Consider the following 24,924-nt stretch of genomic DNA (forward strand, 5'->3'; position numbering starts at 1 on the left):
TGAATGCTTAACATGAAGAACTGCTGCAGCTTCATAATGTGATTGCTATTTTACAGAGCTTATACACAAAAATATATATGCAATCTTTTTGTCTATATTTTATACAAATACAACAGTAGTTTGTGAATACATTGTAAGTACATTTACAGGATAAGCAACACAACTTCTCATATCTCTTGATAACATTTTTAAATGCAAGAAAGATAAACAAAAATTCAGTCTGGAATGCAATTTCTTCTACTTTAAAACCTTTATAAACTAAAACATATTTTTTTTTTTAGCACATGAGTCCGAACAGGTTTATCTTTTTTCTTTTTAACCACTGAAAAAAAAAAAAAAAAATTTCAGCAAAAAAAAAAAAGTCAGAAGCGCATCATCCATTCTGAATACTTTCCCAAATGATGTAACAATGTTGAAACTTCTCTTAATATACAGCAGGATCTTCACTCCACACTATATATCATGCCCATCTCAAACACTTGTACAGAGGTTTAATGAACAAAAGCTGTGTGTTAGAGAAAAAAAAAGGCAGCATTCTGCCACCTTTTCCATTTTTTAACATTTTTTTTATGTTTTGCAAGTGCATATTAATACGCTGTGGTGTTTTACAAAGTTCAATGAGGGCAAACTAAGTCACAGTATAAAAATAGATCATACAACTATTGCTATAATAAAATAGTAATTTTTTTTTCTATAAGTAAAAATACATCTGTAAGTGACAGAAAGGTTGTAGCACCATGAGAGAATTGTATCCCAAGTTACATTAGCAGCATGATGATCCAATATAACAATATTGCAGGAGTGTTTTTTTTTTTTTCTTTTTTTTTCTTTTTTTTTTGAAAAGATAAACATTCATTCTGGTTGGATTGTACCACTGAAGCTTATTTCAAAAAAAGTGTTTACATATGATTAGCAATAGTACTGTCACTTCCACGGTTAGATAACTTATCAAAAGACACTGCCTTCTAACAATGAAAGATATGGTGGTGTTTTTTTTTGCAAAAGAGTTAACGCAATCTCAATCCAAATACAAGTACTAAATGAAGGATATTTCCCTTTTCCACAAGATATTATATATGATATACAAATGGTATAGTTAACAACATTGGGATCTGATAAGTAATTGGGCTGTTGCCCAGTATAGATTCTAGTCCTAAAATTGTGTGTGTCTGTATATCACTTTTATACATCACCTTATCCATGAAAAGCAGCAAACGGATACACCTAGAACATTAATATACATACATACATTTGGAGGCAAAAGTTTGGGCACCTCTTACCAAATTCCATGTTTGATTAATTTTGTAAGTACAAAGCAGGAAACAACTACTGCAGGAATGAGGTTTTTTTTTTTTTTTAAAGAAAAAAAACAACCTATTTGCAAATGTGAATGCAAACTTACATTTTATTTCAGAAACATTAAAACACAAGAACAAAGGAAACAGTTATTGTGGAATGTGCAAAAGTTTGGATACCCTTCCACTTGTCCGCACTGTTTTTGCAATCCCTGACTCTAATTATTGTGGTAGGCCTTAGAGCTTATTAAGATTTCCAACACCCCAAACTTTAGGCTGTCACTCAACAGCCATGGGCTCCTCTAAGCAACTGTGCGAGGATATAAAAATGAAGCCAACGAATGCATATAAAGCTGAGGAAGACTATAAAAAGATTGGCTAAAATGTCATCAAGAAAAGGCAGTTAAGGGGGAACTGTGGAAGTCAATACAAGATCTGCAAAAGCAAGAAAACTTTCACCATTCATACTTATTACTTTTTTGAGCCACACTCAGATGTAAAAAGAAAGCATTGCAGAAAGCTCTTTGGGGCCCCATGCAGACTGCTACCTGAAGGAGACTCTATTTGTAGTAAAACAGTGTCTCTGTGCTTTCAAAAACTACCTTCAAGCCAAACATTTAAAAATGGGCACCTACTTTAAAGCCACTGGGAGAAACTTTAAGGGCTCTGGCACACGGGGAGATTAGTCGCCCGCGGCGACTAATCTCCCCGAGTTGCCTACCCCTGCCATCCCACCGGCGAACAGAGTCGCGAGTCTTTTTCGGCGATTTGCGCGAAATCGCGCCGCCGCGTCTGCCATCCCGCCGGCGACTTACATGTTCGCCGGTGGGATGGCAGGGGTTGGCAACTCGGGGAGATTAGTCGCCCGCGAACAGGGAGTTTTGCCGCAGGCGACTAATCTCCCCGTGTGCCAGAACCCTAAAGGTGGTAGTGAGCATTATGTTGCTCATGAGCCACTGGTTGGGGGTCAGTGCTCTAAGGTATGCAAAACTGCACCTAGACAAGATGCGGAAAACTAGTTCTGTGGGCTAATGAAGTAAAAATTTAAGTCTTTGGCCACAACCACCAAAGGTTTGTTTGGAGGTTAAAAGGATAGGTATTTGATTAAAACAAAACAACACCCTATCAACTGCTAAACATGGGGGTGGAGCCATTATGCATTGGGTTGTGGGGGCAGTCACTGGTATAGGAAACAGTGTGTGTAGAGAATGGATTCCATTTAATATCTGCAAATTCTGAAATCCAAGGTAAAACAAATAATTCAGTCATGAAACTGAAAAGGGAAACCGGCTAATACAATGGTCCTAAACATACCTACCTCAAATGGCACCATGGGCTATACATGAAGAAAAGCAAGCTGAAGACTCTGCAATGGCCCCCAGATTCCACCAATTAAAATCTACCCACAAATTTTCAGTGTTGACTTAAACATGCAATATGGTCCAATATGATCTCAAAATTAGAAGTTATCTACAAGGAGGTGTGAGCAAAAATTCTTACAAGAACTGAGAGAGGCTATGAAAGTTGTGATCTGTGCCAAAGGGGGTGTTACTAAATACTGACTTTCTAGGAAAGTCTAACTTTTGCACATGCCACAAATACGGTTTTGTTTTTAAAGATGGTGAAATAAAATGTAACTCGGCATTAACATTTGCAAACAGGTTGTTTTTAACACACTGAATGATTCCTGCAGAGGGGATCCTTGTCTATTATGGAGCTTACTATTGTGATTATGTATCACAATATGTCAAGGAGAAATAAAACGCATCTAGGTAAGAGCTTATGTTTGATGAACTAGTCAGAACATTCACCAGACCTTAACTATATTGAGCTCTTAAGGGAAGAGCTTCACTGTAATGTTACAGAAAAGTGCCCTACAAGCTACACCTCTAGGAAGATCTACTGAAAGCCCTGGTTGACATTTTCCATAGAATGTCTGCAAAAATTGACAGAATACCAAAGGTTTGCAAAGCCGAAACTGCTGCAAATTGAGGATTCTTCAAAAAATGATCATTTCTGATCAATTTTTTGCTGAATGAAAGAATCAAAACATCCTTGGTGATGCCATACTTGTAAGTGTATTTGTATATATATCAAAAAGCAGCAACTGATACACCTACATCCTATGTAACATACAAGAGAAACTAAAAATGGGCTATGGGCTATTGCCCAGTGTATCTTACAATATGTCTGGGGAAGGAAGGGTGCCATACAAAATGGTGTCTGTGTGTGTATATTATATTATATTATATTATATATACATACACACACACACGTTTTAATGAACTTATCAAAAGCAGCAAATGATTACACCTACATCCTGTGTCGAATACAAGAGAAAATATCGCCACTTTGGTGCTGGTCTTTGGATTTTCATTGAAGAAGGCAGTGTGGATTGAAATGTGTAAACCTAATCAATAACCATTGGAGAGAACTCAAACACTTGTATCACCAGAATCTATTATGAGATTCAGTTATGCTCCACAAGTGTGTCTGGCAGCAAATGGTGTTAAACATTATATATTTATATATATATTTAAAAAGACACTGGTTTTGTGCAACATAGCAAACTGATAAGCAAACACTGTAAATAAGTTGTACCTGTTCCAAACTAAGGTCTATCATTGTGTACACTAAGCATTATTACCAGAGGCCTACATATCTGATCTAATGGCACTTGAAAACAAATTATTCAGAAAGATTCTATAATAAAAAGCATTTTCTTTTTAAAGGTTCCATTGTTTTTAAAAGTGCTATATCTTGTAATAAGTGTAACATCGAGGTCAACCAAGCTAAATAGCTAAATTTTTTTATAATATTGGCCTATGACATATTTAGCTAACTAGGCAAATGATCCTGAAAAGATCTTTTAACATTCATTACCTTAACATCACAATCAGTTCTGGCTCATGTATCAGTCAGCACACTGTTACAAAAAACTGAAGAAAAAAAAAATGTACTGGCTAGATTATTTCAAATTCAATGTCCTCCACAAATCAAGGGAAAGGGTGAACATGTGACATCTGGGGTTAAAAAAAAAACCCCCCAAAACATTATCAATGAAAAGAAACTAACAAGAGATGTTGCACAAAAGAAACTGTGGTGTAGGTTAGGAGAACAATATGTGTTCAGTTAAATATTTTAACCTTTTCTGCCATGGAGAGGCTCTAGAGAGGAGGACATAACATTGTTCTCCAATACAACATGAATAAGGGTTGCCAATAATAACTGGTTATAAGAAAAATGATTTACTACTACTACTAGTAAGTGCAGAGCTAGATAATCTTCAGGCATTAGAAAAGCAGTAGCTTGTTAGGTCAAGGGTAAAAGAATGCAACATTATAGCCCATCTAAAGCCATGATGACCTATTGAGGTTCAACATATTGTCTTGACTTTCAAATGGAATACAATTATATTGTGATCTAATTTTTTTTTTCCAATGCAATCCAATAATTCGCCTTTTCATTCTTTTAAGGGTGTTGGCGAGCAGATACATAGAATTATATATATACACACAATACATAAAATAATGTTTGGAAAAATTAACCGACACGTTATACTATAATATCATAAATATATGGCACTTCCATTTAACCAAAACAAATCTCATATAAGGCCATGATTTAAAGAGGTTTGGTTAAAGAAGGTTTTAGCCTTTAAAATGGTGTCTTCAAATTTGTATTTCCTAACAAAATGCTAGGTTTACATGCAGCTATTATTTTTTATTAGGTAGTCTTGCTTATAATTTGGCAAATTTGGGAATACAAAAGTGTAAAAAAAAGTTGTGTTTAAAGAAAACAAATCATAGATGGATTATGGTCGGAACCCCAAATTACACAATACAAGCAATTGTGTTTATCTGTTATTCAAGAAGACCTGTCCTAGGTCCTTAAAATAAAATGTACAAGTTATCCATTAAAGAAAAAAAAATAAAAATAGAATTCATATATTCCCTTCTGTAGTTTTAGTGCTCTGCTGGGTTTTTGCTTTGAGATAAAAAGGCACCTTTGAACCTCAATTGCTCAATAGTTTGTTTCACAGAAACCATAGGTTGAATTAAAATCATAGCTGAATGGATATGTCAGATATGTACAGAATTTAAAACGGTTACTAAAAAATGAGCTGTTGTACATTTAGAATTAAAAGTTCCCTACAATATAATGCCTTTAGAAGAAAATACTGTTAGAAATAAAATGGTTATTTACACAATACAGGAATAACTACAGATTTACTAAGAAAATATAATATTAAATTTTAATCCTCTTATTGTTTATATTTTTGCCCCTGCCACATTTTTTCTGGTTCGTAACAAATTCAATATATATTAACCATCTCTTAGGATACAGACTTTGTCTCTTTTCCTAATGCCTAAAATTAGACAGCAGAGCAGGTTGAGGGGCAGACAATTATTGTGCTAAGCAATATGGTGCAAGCAATATGCTCTTACTTAACTCTTTAGAGTACTATTTTAAAATCTTGGTAGCAGGAAAACTTCCTACACCAAGTATTTATATTGCAAGTGCTGTATGCATCAATCTGTTGCATGGCGAACAATGTCCTGAATACAGATATCTGCTTAAAAAGAATATAAATGCAGTTTGTTCTTACCAAATGCTTATAATATATATATATATATATTTATATTATATATATATATATATATATATATATATATATATATATATATATATATATATATATATATATATATATATATATATATATATATAAGCATTTGGTAAGAACAAACTGACTCACCTTATTCTTAAGTATGTTCTTTGCAAAAAAGTGGCAAATAATAAGAAAAAAAGGGGGGGATAAGTACATTGTTATGCTAAGCTTAAAACAATTCTTATTAACAAACATTACAAGTGCCACTAGTTTTTCTCATTTTAAACTGATGCTAAACATTAATAAACATTAAACATTCAAAAAAGTCAAATAAATTGAGGTTTGGATATGCTTTACCTTGTTTCTTAAAATCTAAAATCCAATTACATTTGTTTCTCACTGAATAAAAAAATTCAGCTGTATTAATTGTTTTAGAACAAATGTAACAGCAATGCTTAGAAAAGAGTTGCTTTTAAAGGGCTTATAAGATATTACTTACGTATAGAGTAATGCCGCTCTCTGCTTTACAGCAAGCCCTTCTTCCCCATCCCTTTTATTTTCCTGCTACTCTTAGAATTTTCCTACTAACACAAACACATCTTTGCTCATATAAGGGGGTTTTGCACCAAAAGATCTCACTTACTTTAGAAGATGACCACAATAAAATCTTCATGGAGAAACATTGTTCTGGAAAGGTTTTGTTAAAAGAAAGTGAAGATATATAACACTAAATAGAGAGATCCTGTATTAATTCATACAAAACACTGTTATTTAAAGAAAAGCAACTGGATTTTAAGCAATACTGTTAGAGTAAAAACTCATAACTTGATGGACAAAAATCAAAGTATGAGATCAATATGTGTCTTTCCATTGGTTTGTTAAAGCATTAGCTTTTTCCCTATAGAACAAAAACATGGCAGTGAAAAAATGCTAAGAGGAAAAAATCTCTCAAAGTAAACACATACACATTTGTACAATGTGAAAAGCTAAAGATGTACTGGCTTGAGGAGACTGTTAATGTATCAGGTATTTAAAGTGTTCATTGGCACTAAGGTTAAAACAGGCTAAATCAATCCATTTTACCATTTCCTATTGGAAAGCTTGATGAAATCGTGGCAATGTTGTTGTAGTGCTTAGACTACTTGTAAAAGCAGAGGACAATGGGTGTAGAGAACCAAAACATAAATTATTGCTAGGATCTTGAGGATCTTGTGGTTGCGGTGGGAGTTGTGGCATTGAGGAATGGGCTTCCTCTGAGGAATAGCCCATTCCCAAATTGCCAACTGACGCAGGGACATTGTATGGAGGACCATTGGCAGGTATAAAATTGAAAAGCTGGTTAAAATCCAATGATGATGCATTAAGAGGTTCACTAATTGACACTGAACTTTTCGAGAGGGATACTCCATCAGAACCATCATCCAATGGCCCTACTTGAGGATTCATTCCTAATTTGGAAGAGGATGATGGAGAATCCTGGGATGAGGGTGGCATGCCACTTTGCAATTCCATTAGGTAACTTTCGATTTCCCCTTTCAATGGCTGTTCTTTCTCAGGCATCGAAACTGCATATGAGGTAGAATTAAGTGGATATTTCAGAGACAGATGGTGAGAAGAATGGACAGGATCCATATCTATTGGGCAAGGCATGCCCAAAGACAATGTTGGAGCGACCATTTGGTGAGTAGTTGCAGAGCTCTGCATGGACTGAATTTGAGTATTGTAAAGGTTTAATTGCAGACTGTTTGTGAATGGCTTTGATGTCAGCTCACTGGAAGATAAAGACATCACAGGAAGCAGCTCATCTTTTATAGGAACACCGCAGGTAAAATGGTCTAAGAGGTCCATGGGTTCGGTTTTGACTTTTAGCAGTTCTTGATTATGACTTTTCTTCATATGACGAGTTAGATGATCCTTGCGCCCAAACCTCTGTGCACAATACTGACAAAGGAAGTCCTTTCTCCCAGTGTGCACTACCATGTGTCTGCGGACATCTTTGCGTGTATAAAACCGCCGGTCGCAATGCTCACATTGGTGTTTTTTTTCCTTAACACCACTAGAAGATTTGCCTGCATGGGTTTTTAGGTGCTCCAGCAGCACAACTGTGCTTTCAAAAGTCTGCAGGCATACTTTACAGGTGAGGTCTCCACTTGTTGCAGCATGCAAGGCCAAGTGACGTTTAAAACCAAGCTTTGTATTGTAGTTCTTTCCGCATTCTTCACACTTAAATGCCTCTTTATTAGGATCATGGGTATGAAGGTGATTCTTTAAGTGATCTTTTCGGTGAAACATTTTCTCACAATAATTGCACTTGTGTGTTTTCTCTGGAGAATGAGTAGCCATATGCCTTTAAAAACACAGATACTACCACATAAGTTATTTGGTTATATATATTTATAAGATAATACTGTGTCAGTAATTCAGACAGTTTAAAGAATATCTTGGACTGCACATAAATGTCCCACACATAGATCTCCCCCTAACAGACCTTCTGGCTCCAAATAAGGAAATAGGCATTCTCCCTAAAACTCACTAACTAGCCCACTGGACGTAAGGTCAAGATGAAAGCTGGAAAAAATGGGTCATATCAACTGATAGTTACTGCAATGTATTTAAAAAAAAAAAAAAAAATTAGGGGCACTCAACAATTTTTTTCCCCCAAAACATAACTGATATTCTAAGAACCTGAAGCATTAAGAATTGAAGGAAAACTATACTCCTGAACAATTTAGGTCTCTATAAAAATATATTGCATAAAAACAGCTGTTGGGTAAAAACTTGCTTCATCTAAATCAACCATTTTAATAAATATATATTTTTTAGTACCATGTGCCATTGGGTAATCCTAAATAGAAAACTGCCATTTTAAGTACTAAATGCTGCCCCCCTCCCCAGGATCTTACAATTCACAACGCACACAAACAAACCAAGGGCACATACATGTTAGGTCATATCAGCCAATTAATGAACAAAGTTCTGTCTTTTGCTGCCACACTTCTTCCTGTTACAGTTAGAGCTGCATTATTTCTGGTCATGTGATCTCTGATGAAGCACACAGCCCATCACAAAATGGTGGCTCAAAGGAAAAGATGTGAAAGGGCAATATTTACTTAAACAGATATTCCAGTTTGATAACATTTTTTTAACAGGTCATTTCATATGATATAAACTAAATAGTTGGTTAAGTATTCATTTTTTTTTTGGGGGGGGGGGGTATAGTTTTCCTTCAAAGAATTACAAATTTCAGAGCAAACTAGCCTTATCTGCTGTTCTATATATGCGATTATTACTTGAATGATTTCCACAGTAATTAGGTAAATAGAATGTCATACCTCAGTAATTTGTATTTAGAAACAAAGGCCTTGGTGCAGTCTTGCTGTGTGCACTTGTAGGGCCTCTCTCCTGTGTGAGTGTAAGAATGAACTTTTAATTTTTCAACACTGTTAAAGGCCTTTTCACACAGTTGGCAAGGGAAGTTTTTTCTTGGTTTTGTTTCACCACGCTTACGCTTCCCTGAAGGAACAGTTTGGGTATCTCTTATTTCTGACAAATCACCAGGAATGACAGTGGCCATCGCAGCCTAAACCAGGCCTTCTTGCTTGACACTTGGCAATCGCCCAATTTGACAAAGTGACAGCACTTTAGGTGGCTTCTCAAGTTCCATGTGGTCGCCAAAAAAAAAAACCAAAGGGGGACTAGAAAAAAAAAAAAGGATATACTGATTAACTCTGTTGCAGATGAGTTTCACAATTAACAATATAAAGCTAAGAGTGTTTTTAATGAGTGATAAGTTCTAGAAGTTCAAATTTTTTGGAGAAACATTCTAAAGTATTATAAAGAAAACTATGGCTTTATTAGGGAATCTTAACAAAAGATCCTACTAACTTTAGTATGCACTAGCAAGTTTAAAGGGATAACTAAACAGATGTTTGGAATAGGATGCCCTGTTATTTTTAAAACGGATTTATTTGATGGGGGGCTTGCAACTACATATACACACCAGTCGAAGTTAAAACACATAGTTCTGTTCAAGCCCTAATACCAAACCATGCTTTTTAGAAAATGAGTTATAATGCAACCATTGCCACCATTGTGGTTCAGTGCATTACTGTAGTTTTTTGTGAAACAGGTTTCCAAGTAGTACCTGTGCCAGTACTTAACATAATAACCATGAAAACACAGGTATCTGCTGCAAAACACGCAAACATTGAAGTGCCATGGGTCAACAGCTACCCAGGACTATTGATTAAAGCAGCAGAGGAAACAATTATTTGTTTCAACCCCTATGGGGTCCCAGCTCAAGAGCTGAAGCTGGCACAGGTCTAAGAAAAGACCAATATAAATCCCTGATCTTAAAATGAGATATCAATGAAAGAATTAAAGAAATATGCTGAAATGTAAATATTATATAAAATTAGTCATACTTAAAATTGTAATTGGATAGATTGGATAGATTCCATAGGGTTCACACCTGGTGGTTGTCCAATAAATTTCCCAGATCCTTAACCAGTCTCACTAGCACTTCTTGGGGGACACCAGACTCTAGACGTTTCCATTTTTGTATGCCTTCAAGAATAGAGAAAAAAAAAAGTAAGATTGCAGCATTGTTTTATTAGATGAAACAGGATGAAATTGTTATTGTGCAGTTTTTTTTTTTTAAGGTGACACAAAATGAAATCTGATATATAATTGCCATATCTAGGCCTATTCTGTAAGATGAAATATTTTCTTTGATACTTCTTTGTACTGTATTACTATTACCTGCTATGTTCAGCCATTTTTTATGTGCTGTCACCCCACCCAGTCTGTTGTGTTAAGTGGATCATCAGTTAATACATTTTCATGGCCTTCCCCCAAAAGATGTTTATTTTTAAGAAATGCAGATTTTTTTTGTGCTGACCAAATTATAATATGTAAACACATTTAGGACATTTTTATTCCTAGGCGTTACTGAATTTTGATTTTTAAATGAACACGTTTTTGCTCAAATGGACACATTTTCAACAGAAAAAAAGAAATATAGCTTGTGTTTAAATGCATGCTGTCAATTTATTCAATCAAGCAAGTTTGCTTAAATAGAGATAATAAAATCTTCAGGCTTTCTGAAGTCACCCGAAGTTTTCCACAGAGCGGTTGTGTCGCCAGTGATAGTAGATCTCTACTATCGTGGGTGACAAACCGTTCCAAAAAAGGCTTTCCATCGGCAACAATAGGAGTCGCTGGTGAAAAGCCCTTTGCATCTTCATCCGCCTAATTCACCCTTGTGCTTGGTTCAGGACTATTATGACATCTATTCATGGTCGGCTGACAGAATGAGGTGGAAGCGCTATTAAACTCTGCATGCCCCTCCCTCAAGTTGGGGACACTGTTGGCTGTCAGTTTTCAAAGACAGGAAAAGTTTGTGTTCTGAAGTAAGGTCTTGGGGTGGTGTTAAAGAAGGTTATGTTCCTCAGTTGATCCAAAAGTTTAATTCACATACTGCTAATATGAGCAGTGTATGTGCAGAGTGCTTTCTCTTAAAGCTGACAGCAGCATAGTTAGACACCTATGACAAGTTGAGCAGACAGCATGCACTATAATCAAACCCAAAAATGTTGGCAAAAAAATGTTCTATATCTATTCCATCATGGGGCTACTGCAACTGTAGACTTGTACTGCAGCAATGTGGCAGGCACTTTAGATGACCTAAGCTAACTTCATTTTTTTCACACATTTCTAATGCTGGTGCAGAAGTACAATTAGTGACTTATATTAAACACCACAGCTAATAAGGCTCAGTGTTTATCTTTAGACTCAGCCTACTCATTTGCTAAAGAAACAAACTTAGTATGGTAAAAATTTGTTTTTCTAAAATTCTCTCTCAGCAGAAGCATCAGATAATGCTTTTTATGGAATCAGCAGCCATATGAGTCAAGCCCAAGGGCACCCAAGGGCTTATCCGCGGGCTGAAAATCTCAGCCTCAGTCGTTTACAATCATTCGGATATGAAAATTTCTTAACTTTCGGATTGTACCACAATATTTTTGTATTTGACCCAAGTTTTGGGTCACTTGTACTTCTAATGATCCCAAATTCGGACTTTGATGAATCTGGCCCTTGGTGTTTGTTGGTGGATATGGGCTGCGTGCCTGCACTGAGCTGATTTAATGCTTCCCAGTGCAGGCACATGTGTGTCTGCGCCCTAAAAATCCAAGCTTTAGATGCTCTACTATTAAGTCCTGCTTTAAATGAGACCATTCTACACCTTAGAAAATGATTTTACTGTAAATACTCTAGTCATCACTGATGCAACACTCTCAAAAATTTTTATAAACTACAATAATAATAATAGCCTTCTTAAAGGAGCAATACACCACTGTATTCAATAGGAGTCCAAAAATAGGGGCTGTGATGTACAAAAAAAAAAGTACAAAAAAAATGCAGAATCTGAAACCTCAAGATACATAGGACTGTACTATAGTGACAAAATGTTTGCAGCTGTCATTATGGTATTATAGTCTAAACTTGCACTTGGGTTAAAAGACCAATTTAACCTTGACAGATGAATTATCTAAAGCTATAGTTGTTTTGGTCTGGATTTGCTGTTGCTTTATACATTCTGTACTATACCAAAAAATGAGCAAAGACAACGTCCTGTAACAAAATGTCCAAAAACTACAAAAGAGTGGATAAACCTGTTTCTCTGTCTCCGTAAATAAGCCACAGCCGGAGGTCTGCCGATGAAAACACTTGTAGGTCTAACCGATGTTCAGACCACATGCCATGCATTCCAGTTTCCAGTGTGGCAGATTGTAAACCCTGTAAATTACTTGCATACATCTCTATGAATATATGGTAGCCACTTCTAAAAAAATAAAAAAAAACATATTGAGGTGTAAAACAGTGCTGACATAAAATTGCCAGTCCTGCATCCTTAGTGGCATCCAGAACACCCTCAGGCATAGTTCATGCATTGGAGGCCTGAAGTGTGCCACTTAGAAGATGATGCAGCTCTTAAATACACACCACCAATGAAACAAACAATGGCCAACTCCAACAGACCTATGTGTGTTTAAGTGCCATTTACTATTCACCCCTGCTGAAGTAATTCAGCCTGAAACTAGTTTGATATGTGCAGCTAAATACATACCTGTATGGTGCATAATACCCATTAAAGTTACTGCATGGTTCCTCTCAAATATTAGGGCACAAGGAAAGGGCATAGGTGGGCATATTGGAGGATAAATCAGTTCATTTGGTGACCTCACCACTTGCACTTCTGTATACTTGTGAATGGTGGTCTTCGTCTTACCTCCTGTTTTGAATTTTGCTGAAGTGCATCTACTGAAATGTCGAACCCTAAATGAATTTCCACCCTAAAGAATTGTGTATAGATGTCATTAATGGGGAGGGCTGAAAATGAAGACATCCTGACAGCTTAACTGTGGCCTATTTGCACAATTACGTGAGGCGCATCTACTTGTTGCAACTATAAATATGCTGCATCGTGGGCAAAAAACCTGGCATCTAATGCCTAAAATTGCAAAAAAAAAAAACCCATATGGTTTAACAATTCTTGACTAAAGGAGGCCATACATGTTAAGATGGCGAAGTTACCAAAAAGAGCAGATCTTCTCCCGATATTCACACCTAGGGTGGGTTATATCAGGCTAATTCGATCAATGGCCCTAGGACAAAACGTCCCAATAAAAAAAACAGCGGGTATAGGGGCCGTCAGACAGAGTAGTGCATCAATGAGTCGATGCAGTCCCCGATCCGACGGGAAAATCAAACCTACCCAAATCAACACCTGCCTGATTTTTGGCCCTATATCGATCGGGGACGCCCAACAGGGGGCGTCATACACGGGCAGATAAGCTGCTGACTTGGCCTAAAGGACTTAAAGGAACAGTAACACCAAAAAATGAAAGAGCTTTAAAGTAATAAAAATATAATGCACTGTTGCCCTGCACTAGTAAAACTGGTGTGTTTGCTACAGTAACACTACTATAATTTATATCATAAGCTGCTGTGTAGCCACGGGGGCAGCCATTCAGGCTGGAAAAAAGGAGAAAAGGCACAGGTTACATAGCAGATAACAGATAAAAGTGTTTTATCTGTTATCTGCTAAGTGCCTGGGCCTTTTCTCCTTTGAATGGCTGCCTCCATGGCTACACAGCAGCTTATTTATATAGATTACAGTAGACTTTCTGAAGTAAACACACAACTTTTACCAGTGCAGGGCAGCAGCACATTATATTTTAGTTACTTTTATACACTTTCATTTTTTGGTGTTACTGTTCCTTTAAATTCGTAACTTAAATTTGCCTGTGCATGGCTACCTTAATTCTTTGTTGAGTTTTAGTTCTCCTTTAGCATGCAGGCAGGTTAATTGGTTTCTGATAAACTGCAATACAAATACAACATGGTCTAGCACTCACTTATTGTCCTGTGGTGGCTTGCTTACCTAGGTGCCTGGCAGAACAGCACACAGAAGGTATAAGCATATTTAACCCATTTATCCCATCATGGGTGGTTTGTCACCAAAATTTTAAATGAGTATATTCCTGCAGTCCATCCAATAACAAAAAAATAAATAAATAAAAACTTATAATAACTTGTTAATTAGATATGAGCCCTAATGTATACAGCAGATCTAAAATGATCCCTCTACTAACTGCATGCATGTGCTTTTACAATATAAAACAAAAAAATACAGTAAAACACTGAATGGGTCCCTCTGTCCACACGTTCATAATTATGCAATCACACAAGTTAAAGGAACTACAGTCATGGGAAAATATGTTTTTTTCAAAACGTATCAGTTACCAGAGCTTTTCCAGAAGAATTGTGCATTGAAATGTTTTTTAAAAGCACAGATTTTTTTTTAATATTTAATTTTGAAATTTTTACAAGGGGCTAGCCATGTTCTTTATTTCCCAGGGTGCCACAGCCATGTGACCTGTGCCCTGATAAACTTCAGTCACACTTTACTGCTGAGCTGTATTTGATATCACCCCCCCCCCCTTTCCTCTCCTGCAACTGATCAGGACAACAAGGGAGCAAGATAGCAGCTCCCAGTAGATATCAGAATAGCACTCAATAGTAAGAAATCCAAGTCAGGCATGGGACCCCTCCAGTTACACGGGAGTAGGAGAAACAATAGGTTATCTGAAAGCAGTTCTAAAGCTGCCCATACATGTTCCGATAAATTGCATGAAACCTAGTTTCATATGATTTTCGGACAGTGTGGGACCCGAATTATCGTCCCAACAATTTTCATACCATGACAATCAGTTTGGTCGATGTATTGTGTATCAGATGATATCCTTGAGGGACGTACAATGGAAGTAACTTTCGTACGATTGCTGTCTGCCAACTATTTCATGTTCAGAACATCCTCAGGATTTGTATTTTAAGGGCTTTATTCAACAATTTCAGTCGGAATATTAATTTCAGATTGTTGCATTTAAATGTACGACTGATATCCGAAAGTTCGTTAGAAGAAGGCTAAAATTCGATTGTGTATGGCCACCTTAATGTGTAGCTTTGAAAGTTAATGATCAATATGCCTGTCTACACGCCAATATTACAATAAAGAAATACATTTGTTGGTTCATGAATAAAATTAGTTATTTGTTATGTAAAACAGTGTAATTTAGAAAAAAAAATGTACACAATAAAAATCACGACAGTATGCCTTTAATGTGATTCTCTAGCATCTTAGTGAGCCTGCACTGAGGTGGCTACAATCAGGATCTAGTTAGGGTCAGGATCAGGCTCAGCAGGCTGATCAGAAAAAAAAAAAAACCAAAACAAAATACAATATGGCAGATGGGAGGGATATGCTGTACATAAATTAGGGAAAAAAAGGAGGGCAGGAAAGAAAACCAAATGGGAAAGAGAAAAGTTGAGGAACAATTAAGAGGGTTGTAAAAGAAAAAAAAAAAAAAAAAGGTGAGAACATCAGAATAAACAACAGAAGAGAGAACTGCCATGAAGCATTAACTCTTGGGCATTCCTCTTCTGGCAATACACTATCGTGTATAGTCATACAATAAAAGAAAGTGGGTATTTTCCAAATTATTGTTGTTGTGTTCTAAAGATATCTGACCATACAACAACATCTGCTGAATCCAAATCTTGCTGAAAAAGGCCGAATCATTGCCAAATTCCAAACTGAACCCTGGATTTGGTGCATCCATAGTAAAAATGGATATTCTCAATGAATCACATTAAATTTTAACAAATTCACTGAAGTGCGGTTGACAAAACTACAGCTCTGACACCAATAGTACCGGCCCCATAAATTCTTGGTTTCCAGGGTTTGAATGCATTGTGTGTTTTCTGGCTGAGCAGGCACAGAAAAGGTTAAAGAGAATTTTAAAACAACAGGAGGGCTGTAAAGAGCTATAATGATGGTGCACAGATATGCTAAAAAAGGTTAAGGAAACAGCAATCTGGGAAAGAACAGGTTCAAAGAGATTGAAAAAAAAAAGTAAAATTGAAATATACAAATTCACCTCTTCATTTTTTCAATTACTTAAGTATAGATGTTATGGTAAATTAGCCAATTAAGACACTTTTTGCTAGTAAGCCTCTTAAAATCACCTCTGTATCCTTTTCAGCCATAAACTTTAAATATGACATAGGTAGACAGTGTCATTAGAATTAAACAATCAAAGTTCTCAAGACAATGATACTGTTTTGCTACTGCCACTAAAGATTCACATGTGTTTATTAATTTTATTTTTTATTTTTTAATATAAAATTGATTTTTTTCCATGCGATAATATGGATTACATGTAAGCAGAAAAATACAATCCACACTACTAGAATAGATTAGGCTAATTACTGTTCACGAAACTGAGCCACCAATTTACATTTTAAAAACTAGTATGACCATTAATAGCCAAGACCACAAGACCACATCAATAGCCAAGTTCTTAACAGCTACTGGCCTCATTTTGTCACAATTCATATATCAAAGACTCATACCACTTCTTTTAAAACTGAAAATATGAAAATGCCAGAATAAGGAACAAGAAATTCATTCAAGGTTATGTTTGGTATATATATTTAATGTCTGTTCCACTGACAACAATTTTTAATTTCATTTAAGTAGGTACATAAAACTACTTAACACAAAACCAATAAGGGTCATGTTAAAAAATTGTTAAATGACAAGAAAACTTAAGCAGTGCCTAGAAATAAACTTTCTTGGTAACTAAGGATCCTATTTTATATTAGAATTGTATAGTGCTGTGGAGAGTCAAGAACCACATTTTTTCCTGTTTAATCTTTCTCTGTATGAAGAACTAAAACCACTGCATCTATAAACCTTATCTGTTATCTACGAAACAAATGTGTGCCATGTATCCCAATTTTAAAGCTGAATGGCTGCCCATACAGATACACAGCAGTGTATTTATAGTGTAATAAAGTGTTTCTAAATCAAATATCCCGTTTACCAGAGCACAGTAAAAACCCACATGTTTAAAAGCATACAAAACTTTGTGTTACTGGGCCTTTAAGGCCACAGTTTTGGTTTTATTAAACACTCAAACTCCTTTCTCTTATACAAATTCAGTGACCTCCTAGATGAGCCTGTTTCTGCAGAGTTACTGAGGGAGAAGGGGAAATACTTTAGTCCTATTCTCCATTTCTATTCCTCAAGTATTGTGTTCAAGAGCACAATGACAGAGGGAGAAGCTCATTATTTCTTACACTGGAAGGGAGAATGGGAAAAATCTTCCCTTTTAAAGTAATGCCACCAAATCAAGGACAGGGGCAGAATTTAAAGAATTCACTGAATATTCTATTACAATAAACAGAACATTTACTATAAAGAATATCCCATGTACTTTGTTTCCATTTTTAATATATCTGCCCTAGGAACTCTGATCAATCTACTAAATTCTGTATAATCATGGGTATATAAATTATTACTACAAATCAAAAAAGATAAGGTATGAAAAACAAAATTGTTTCCCATTTTGTTGTCCTGCAGAAAAATGCTTGGAGCTCTCTATATGAACAATATCATAAAAAGAATCCAAGCAAAGATCAAATGAAGTTCTGCGAGTCCCCAAAATGGCAGTTTTTCTTACCACTAACAAATTGATTACTTTAGATGTTTTTAATGTCTCGTTTTGATTAACCTTCAGCCTTAATTTTTCAAATCTCAACTAACATTTTCTATTTCCACCACACAACTCCCTTCAAGCCCATGCAAAGAACTAGTAAAACCACTGTAGATATTGTTAATATAGAGAAAACCAACAATTTCTAATAGAAACCAATACAGACAGAAGGATGACCCCTGTTTATAAAAAGCTGCAATGAGGACCATAAGGAAATACCAAGTACATACTTTGAACAAAAACACAAAGAAGGATCAGCACAACCCACAAAAACAAGTAATAAATAAATTAATGTGAATTGTTGTCATATAACAAATTGGAGAAAGGTGATGAGCTGTAAAAGCTGGGCAATAATCAAACTTAAAGTATTAGAATAGTAACCACAGAGCAGAACATAAAGGTTTGCTCTAAACAGGACTCTTATCATTATTGGTCCTGCTATGTTTGCAGAAGGGTCAGATTACAAGGCACATACTGGTAACCAATGGATCCATACTAGCAACAATAACAGAAAGGTCAGATTGCAGACAGCCTGCACCAATCAGATTGAAGATAGCATGATTTAACAAGTGGGGCATCTGCAAACATGGCATGATAGATCTAGTGAGAGAAAATTAAGGACACATCCAACCATGTCTAAAAAAGAAAGCAATGCTTAAAGACAACTTGCTGCTATGTGAAAAAGCAAAGGAATAACCCACAGATTAGTAAAAACACAAAGATATGAAGCTGAATGATATACAGAGAGCAAAAAGGAAGCATTCATTTGCTCTGGGTATCCTTTGGGGTTATCTGTGATGGAGAAAACTGCATGGCAAAAGCAATATATGTTATATAATACAATGCCCTCTTCTGTTCCATCCTGACACTTTCTGATATATTTTAATGGAAACAAATACATGTTACATTTAAAAGACATACTGAGATAGCTGGATGAAAGAACTTTACTACTTAAAAAAACAAGCACAGAATACAGTGTGAATAGTGCCATAGCAGAACTTGCTTCTGTTTCCAACCAAACCACATCAAATCAGCATGAAGAAATCCATGTCCTATTGTTCAAAGCAGGAATGGGCAAGAAAATAAGTTCAAAGTGGGCAGGTAAAAAATATGAACATACTAAGCCAGTCAAAAAAAAAAAAAGGAGGGTGTTTTTATGTAATTATACAACGATCTACTTCACACAAGTATAATTAGTATTGTCATTTGCTCTCCTTTAGAACAGGAAGCTCATTAAAGCAAAATCACATATACTTTGGCAGGTGCTATTTATTCTTTACGTGGCACGGGTGGCTGGGGCTATCTGGCATCCGAGAAGTTACAAAACAATATGTTAACACCACTAGAGACTTTTAAACACAACGTTGCAGTTGCATGTGCTAATCTACAATTACTTAGTGCCACCCTTGAGAAGGCTTCAAAAAAAAAAAAAAAATTTAACTGGAAAGTAGTGTAGAGACTTGCAATTCATTCTCAACTAATTTCTTTTATTTAAAATGATTTTGGTTCTATATTGTTTGCACTATTCCCTCCTCTTAGAGATTAGGTAGTTGATCTTCTATCAATACTGCTCTCTGCTGTCCCCACACATATGACAAATTCCAATTATGAGCATTTCTTATAAGTTAATTTAATAATAGCTAACAGATGACATTAAGCTGTACAATTACTAAAATGTTCACTTGAATTCAGAGCTTATATATTTGTAGGTTTCAAGAAAATATATCCTCAATTGAATGGGATTTTAAAACTAAGGTTAATGAAGGATGCAGGACATGTTTCCCTGTGCACATAAACAACTAAAAAACAATAATAAAAATAAGTTTAAATATGTATCAAGTTGCCATCAAACTATTTCTCAGTATAGTATTAAGGACACAAAAAAAGCATACCTATGAATGATATTGCATTGAGTAATATGTGTACTTTCTTTTCAATCTTTCATTAAAGTAATAACCAGGACAGGTGAATAGTTAACTTCACAAACTGAATATCAAAAGGACATAATTATTTTTAAAGTGAAATACAAGAGTGAGTAGAATAGTTTCCTCATTATTACGCCATCAGGGAGTACAGTTACTATATAAAAAAAAAAACACAGAGACAACTAATTCAAAGTTAACTGAGATATCACACAATATACACAACTGATGATAGATGCTGCTTAGAATATTTATATAACCCTTATGATCCTTTTTGTCATAAGCATCTTAAATGATAACTAGAAAGCTTCTAACTGCAGAATAAATTTATATGTGTTGAAAACACTTTCATTAAACAAGGTTTTTAAAAATGATATAATGAAATTAATATACAAGGAAGACAAACAGATACTTGTAATTCTATTACTGACTAAATACATTTGTGTTCTTCTGTAAGTGCTACAATGTACAGCTATGTATCAACACAGCAACGGGCAATTTGCATGCTGCCAAATGTAAATAGCTACTTGTCAGTCAACCAAACTGCAGGAAAGATGTTGACAACAAAAGCTAAACATATACTGTATCATTCGGTAAAATGATCAGCAATCAGCTTTCATTACAATCAGTGAATTTACATGGCATTGTACATCTGACCATATGTATACATGTTAAATGTTAATGCCCACTGCCTCTGACTGGTTGTAATTAAAGCAACTGGACCTGGCCCAGCTGCAAAAAGAAATTCAAATTATATCACTCAATCACCATAAACCACACTCACAAAGATTATACTTGACTTGTTCTTAGATAAAGCAGAGAACTCAATCTGTAACTATGTTTTATATTATCCAGGCTAACACTTAGTCAGCCATGTAAGGACTAATGTAGCAAGAATCAGCTCAAACTACTAAATAGGTAATATACTGTGACAAATGAATACTTAAAAGCCTTGTTAAAAAAATGAAAATTCACACCTCATTGTGACAACCTTATAGGGTCAGAAGCAATATTTAATCTAAATTTAATTTTTATATGAATGGTGTATAACAAATTAATAAAAAGCATCAGCACATATTTAGTATGTAACTTTGATTACTTTAAAATCTCAGTGTATTGCTTTTGTGTAATATAATTGAATGTATGTGTAAAAAGTTGAGCATTCCAACTTAGAAATCTGAAATCTACAACTCAGTAGCAAAAGGAATACTGAATTCAGCAAAGAAGTCACAAAGTTACAATGTTACTGCTAGAAAACAAGGTGTAACAAAGTATATTCAGCTCTGATACAAAAGCAAACTTCAGTAATATTTAAATTGCATTCTGACAGACAGACTTCCTGTTAAAGACAGTTTGGGCATATCTATAATAAACTGTTATATCTGGCGAGTTTAAATCCTTATTTAGATGCTGCAAATAAAGTTTCCTTAGAAGGAAACAAGACTACCTTAATGAAAGAGGGAATGTTCATTTCAGCTACATTTCTCTTTTTTTTTTAAAGAATCATTTTAGTAAGAAATTGATTTGTGGTGTATTTTTTTCTTAATTACACAAGTTGAGAAACCAAACCCTACCTCAGAAGAAGTACTTCCTTTTGACAATTAACATGGAGGTCACTATTAGACAAAAGGGATCTAAAAAATATGAAAAGATTCAGTTCTGGACAAGTTTAAGAGCATATCCAGAGATGAAGAAAGTCAGTTCAATAATAATTTATCAAAGGAAGTTTCCTTAAGGGTTTCAAACTCAATTTCAAGAGGGTACATAATAAAAATCTGCATTGTGCCAAGAAGTTTTCACTAGTCACTGAAGTGGGGGTATTTAAAGCAGCTAAGGTACCTCATTAACAGGCAATACAAGGAAGAATATTCAAGAATAGCTTTTAAAGGAAAACAGCACTAAGCAACCTGATCTGTTCCTTGGGGGTTCAAGCAACAGGTATTTACCACTGTTATGTCTATTTGACATAGTCACTCTTCAACATTTTTTTTCTTTGAAACACTGTAACACACAAATTTAGCCAGTATTGCATTTCTGCCACTGTTCTAACAGTAGGTATGATTGTAACTTCCCACTGGACCATGGAAGAAGCAATAAAAAAAATGTGATCAGTATTTTTGTTAATAAAAATTAATTACATTAATAAATTCCAGTCCTTAATAAAACTAGCATGCATCTAATTACGAAAAGCCAAAACTATAATTAACATAAAACAAAAATGTTTATTGGAAGAGGCAACCACAAATGAACAATCTCCTGAATTACAATTATGAGCAGCAGATTTGCAAGGCAATTCATACACATATCCTGCATTAACCTGAGAGAGAAAATAACTTAATTACAATACTAATATTAAATCACACCAATAAAAAGACTGCTGCCCAGCACACTATTTTTACACAGAAACAGATTACAACTGAATAATATACATAGTGAACACATACATTCGTGCAACAAAGACACACATTTAGAGGCATGTTACAAGCAAAATATCTTTCCAGCACAATATAACAAACACATGAAAGAACAAAGGAAATTCCAGCAAACTCATCTTCACATGGGAAGGTGTTTTGTCCTTTAAACTTATATTTGATAAATAATTTCCATTGACAATCCTATTACACAATATAGAGACTAATAGCTTATTAGCAAGCATCCCCAAGCCTCAGTGCACAAATACCAGAGTGCAAAAATGTGTATTGCTTCAGTACCTCCTATGCCCCTCATCCCACGTGGAAGCAGCATCAGCTGCACCAGCAGCTCCTTTACATGCATAGAGTGCAAGAGGCAAACAACAATGGAAAGGGCACAGCTGCATTATGCACTATGGGGGGGGGGGTTATTACAGCAGGTAAAGGGTATGTTGCACACAAAAAATAATAACCAAAACACTTGATAAACTGAGCTTCCTAGTAAAAGGCAGCTCAGCCATACACTATCAGAAGCACAAGGGGAATGGATAAGCCACAAGCAGCCCTCCTACTGAAAAGCAATGGCTGAGTGGCAGGAGCTTGCATTGAAAAGATAAGGGATTTGTAGCATGCAGAAAGGTGACAAGGAAGATAATTTACATCTATAGGGAAAAAGCACTCTGACATACTGCTTTTTTTGACAGGCAGGAAAATAATAACTATAAGCCCAGAACCCGAATACATCAGTCAGAGAGAGACCCCCACATCAGCATCCCCTTGCATGAACACATCAGACAAGCAGCCTCTGCATCTACTGAAACACTTAAGGCTGGACGCTTAAGAAAAATAACTTTAAAACACCACAAACGTTGCAGAATGTTGGAAGAGGAGATCAGACTGGAAGGGAAGGGGGGGGGGGGGAAACAAGGCACTTTTCAGTGGATACAACTATAAATAAGTTTTTGTACGGGTTTTATTCAATTGTGTAAAGAATTTGGGGTCCCAGTCCGACGAATCGGTCATGCAGCTGCTGCTAAACTACAACTCCCAGAAACCGCCGGCTACCGAAAATTACCGGGACGATGCTGGGACTTGTAGTGCAGCAAGAGCTGAAGGGCTGCGGGCTGTAAATCCCGATTCGGTTCTCGCATTCTAGGATTTTTTACAAATATTTTCTTTTATTTGATGGTCTTTCTGTTCTCCCTCCATTTTGGTTGTTTATGAGACTAACAACATGCTGGTCCTCTCTACATGCTGCCTCCTAACTACTGGCAGGGCCGGAGCTACAGAGGAGGGGGCCTTAGCACTGCAGGAAGGCTGCCTGAGAATACAGAAAGCCGGGGGGCATTCCAGCTGTGGATAAACTACTACTCCCAACAGCCCCCAACAGCTGGAAAGCTGCAGGTTGGATACCCCTGGTATATACTCTAAAAATATCCAACAATTGTTAAACAAGGGGTGAGGGATGCCGGGGCAATGCCCCCTGTGCCCTATCCTTGGCCCTATTGCTAGCCATTGCCCAGCCTGGGGGGGGCGCCCACCCTTCTCACATGGAGCCCCTGCCACCCTCACTGCAGCACTGACCTAATCTTACTCCCCCACCTTAAGAAAAGTGCATAGAAATCGTGCAGAAATGCAGGGTTTCCCATTCCAAGCCGGCAAGCCTGTGGGGGACCCCCCGCCCTAACGTTTCGAGCAATTCGGGGGGCTCTACAACACAAGAGCGAATTTTAAAGCATTTTCTCTTGTTATTTCCCCCCTAGCACGGCTCTGTCTGTGCTTTCATGTCTCCCCCTCTCCCAGCCTCTGCTGCTGCTGCTGTCACAATATTACAGGAAAGAAAGAGAAAGTTTCCCACCAACCCCCCCAAAGTTAGACTAAGTTTGCCCCACTCTGCAGTGCCCCCCACCCCCAACACATTATACATAGGGCTCCACTCAATGCACATTTCTATGCCAAAGTCTGACAGACATTTGCTAAAATTCACACTGCCCAAAAACTTTCAATCTTCCCCTCAAACTTTTCCTTTCGTGCACCCCTTCATTTTATTCTGCCAGGAAAGTTATTGCACACAACAAGAAGGGGGCTTCATATGCTATAACTTTTTTTTCTTCCTCTCGTCCCCCCTCCTCCTCCTCCTTTCCCTCGCCCCCCCTCTCCCATAATTTAAATAACCCTGATTTTCTATGCTTCAAAGGCGGCAGCGAACGTCCAAACCACTTGCAAACTCACCGCGGGAGCCTTAACATCCTTCCTGCGGTCGATTTCCGGGGTTTAGGTGCCTTTCCGATTTTTTAATAATTTTTTTCCCATATTTTTGCCTGGACGGTGCGGGCCTGGAAATTGTTTGCTTTCCCCTCTCTCCAGCAGCCATTGTAGTGTAAGCGCTGCGGTGCAGCCCAACCTGCCTCGGGAGACGCGCCCACCTCAAACACCGCCTCCATAGCGTCCCTCTAACCAGCCCTGCTGCTCCGCCGCTCACACTAGTTTCGCAAAGCTAATTGGTTACTAGACACCGGATCGTATTTTTATTGGCTACAACGATTGTCAATTATCTAGAAG

General features: G+C 36.5%; 1 protein-coding gene across 2 annotated transcripts; it reads right to left on the minus strand.

The window, feature by feature from the left end:
• Positions 1–6,103: 6,103 nt before the first annotated feature.
• Positions 6,104–24,812, minus strand: plag1 (PLAG1 zinc finger). Of its 2 annotated transcripts, none has more exons than XM_002934107.5 (4): positions 24,595–24,812; positions 10,379–10,473; positions 9,240–9,602; positions 6,104–8,254 (listed from the first exon to the last, which is right to left on the minus strand). In XM_002934107.5, the coding sequence occupies exons 3-4, from the start codon at positions 9,479–9,481 to the stop codon at positions 6,997–6,999; spliced, it is 1,500 nt and encodes a 499-aa protein (XP_002934153.1). In that variant the 5' UTR covers positions 9,482–9,602; positions 10,379–10,473; positions 24,595–24,812; the 3' UTR covers positions 6,104–6,996. The 2 variants fall into 2 exon arrangements, with proteins under 2 accessions (XP_002934153.1, XP_004915248.1); XM_004915191.4 differs by having other exon boundaries at positions 10,332–10,473.
• Between the last annotated feature and the right edge of the window lie 112 nt (positions 24,813–24,924).

Source organism: Xenopus tropicalis, chromosome 6 (assembly GCF_000004195.4).
Source record: "Xenopus tropicalis strain Nigerian chromosome 6, UCB_Xtro_10.0, whole genome shotgun sequence".
In the NCBI taxonomy this organism is placed as follows: domain Eukaryota; kingdom Metazoa; phylum Chordata; class Amphibia; order Anura; family Pipidae; genus Xenopus; species Xenopus tropicalis.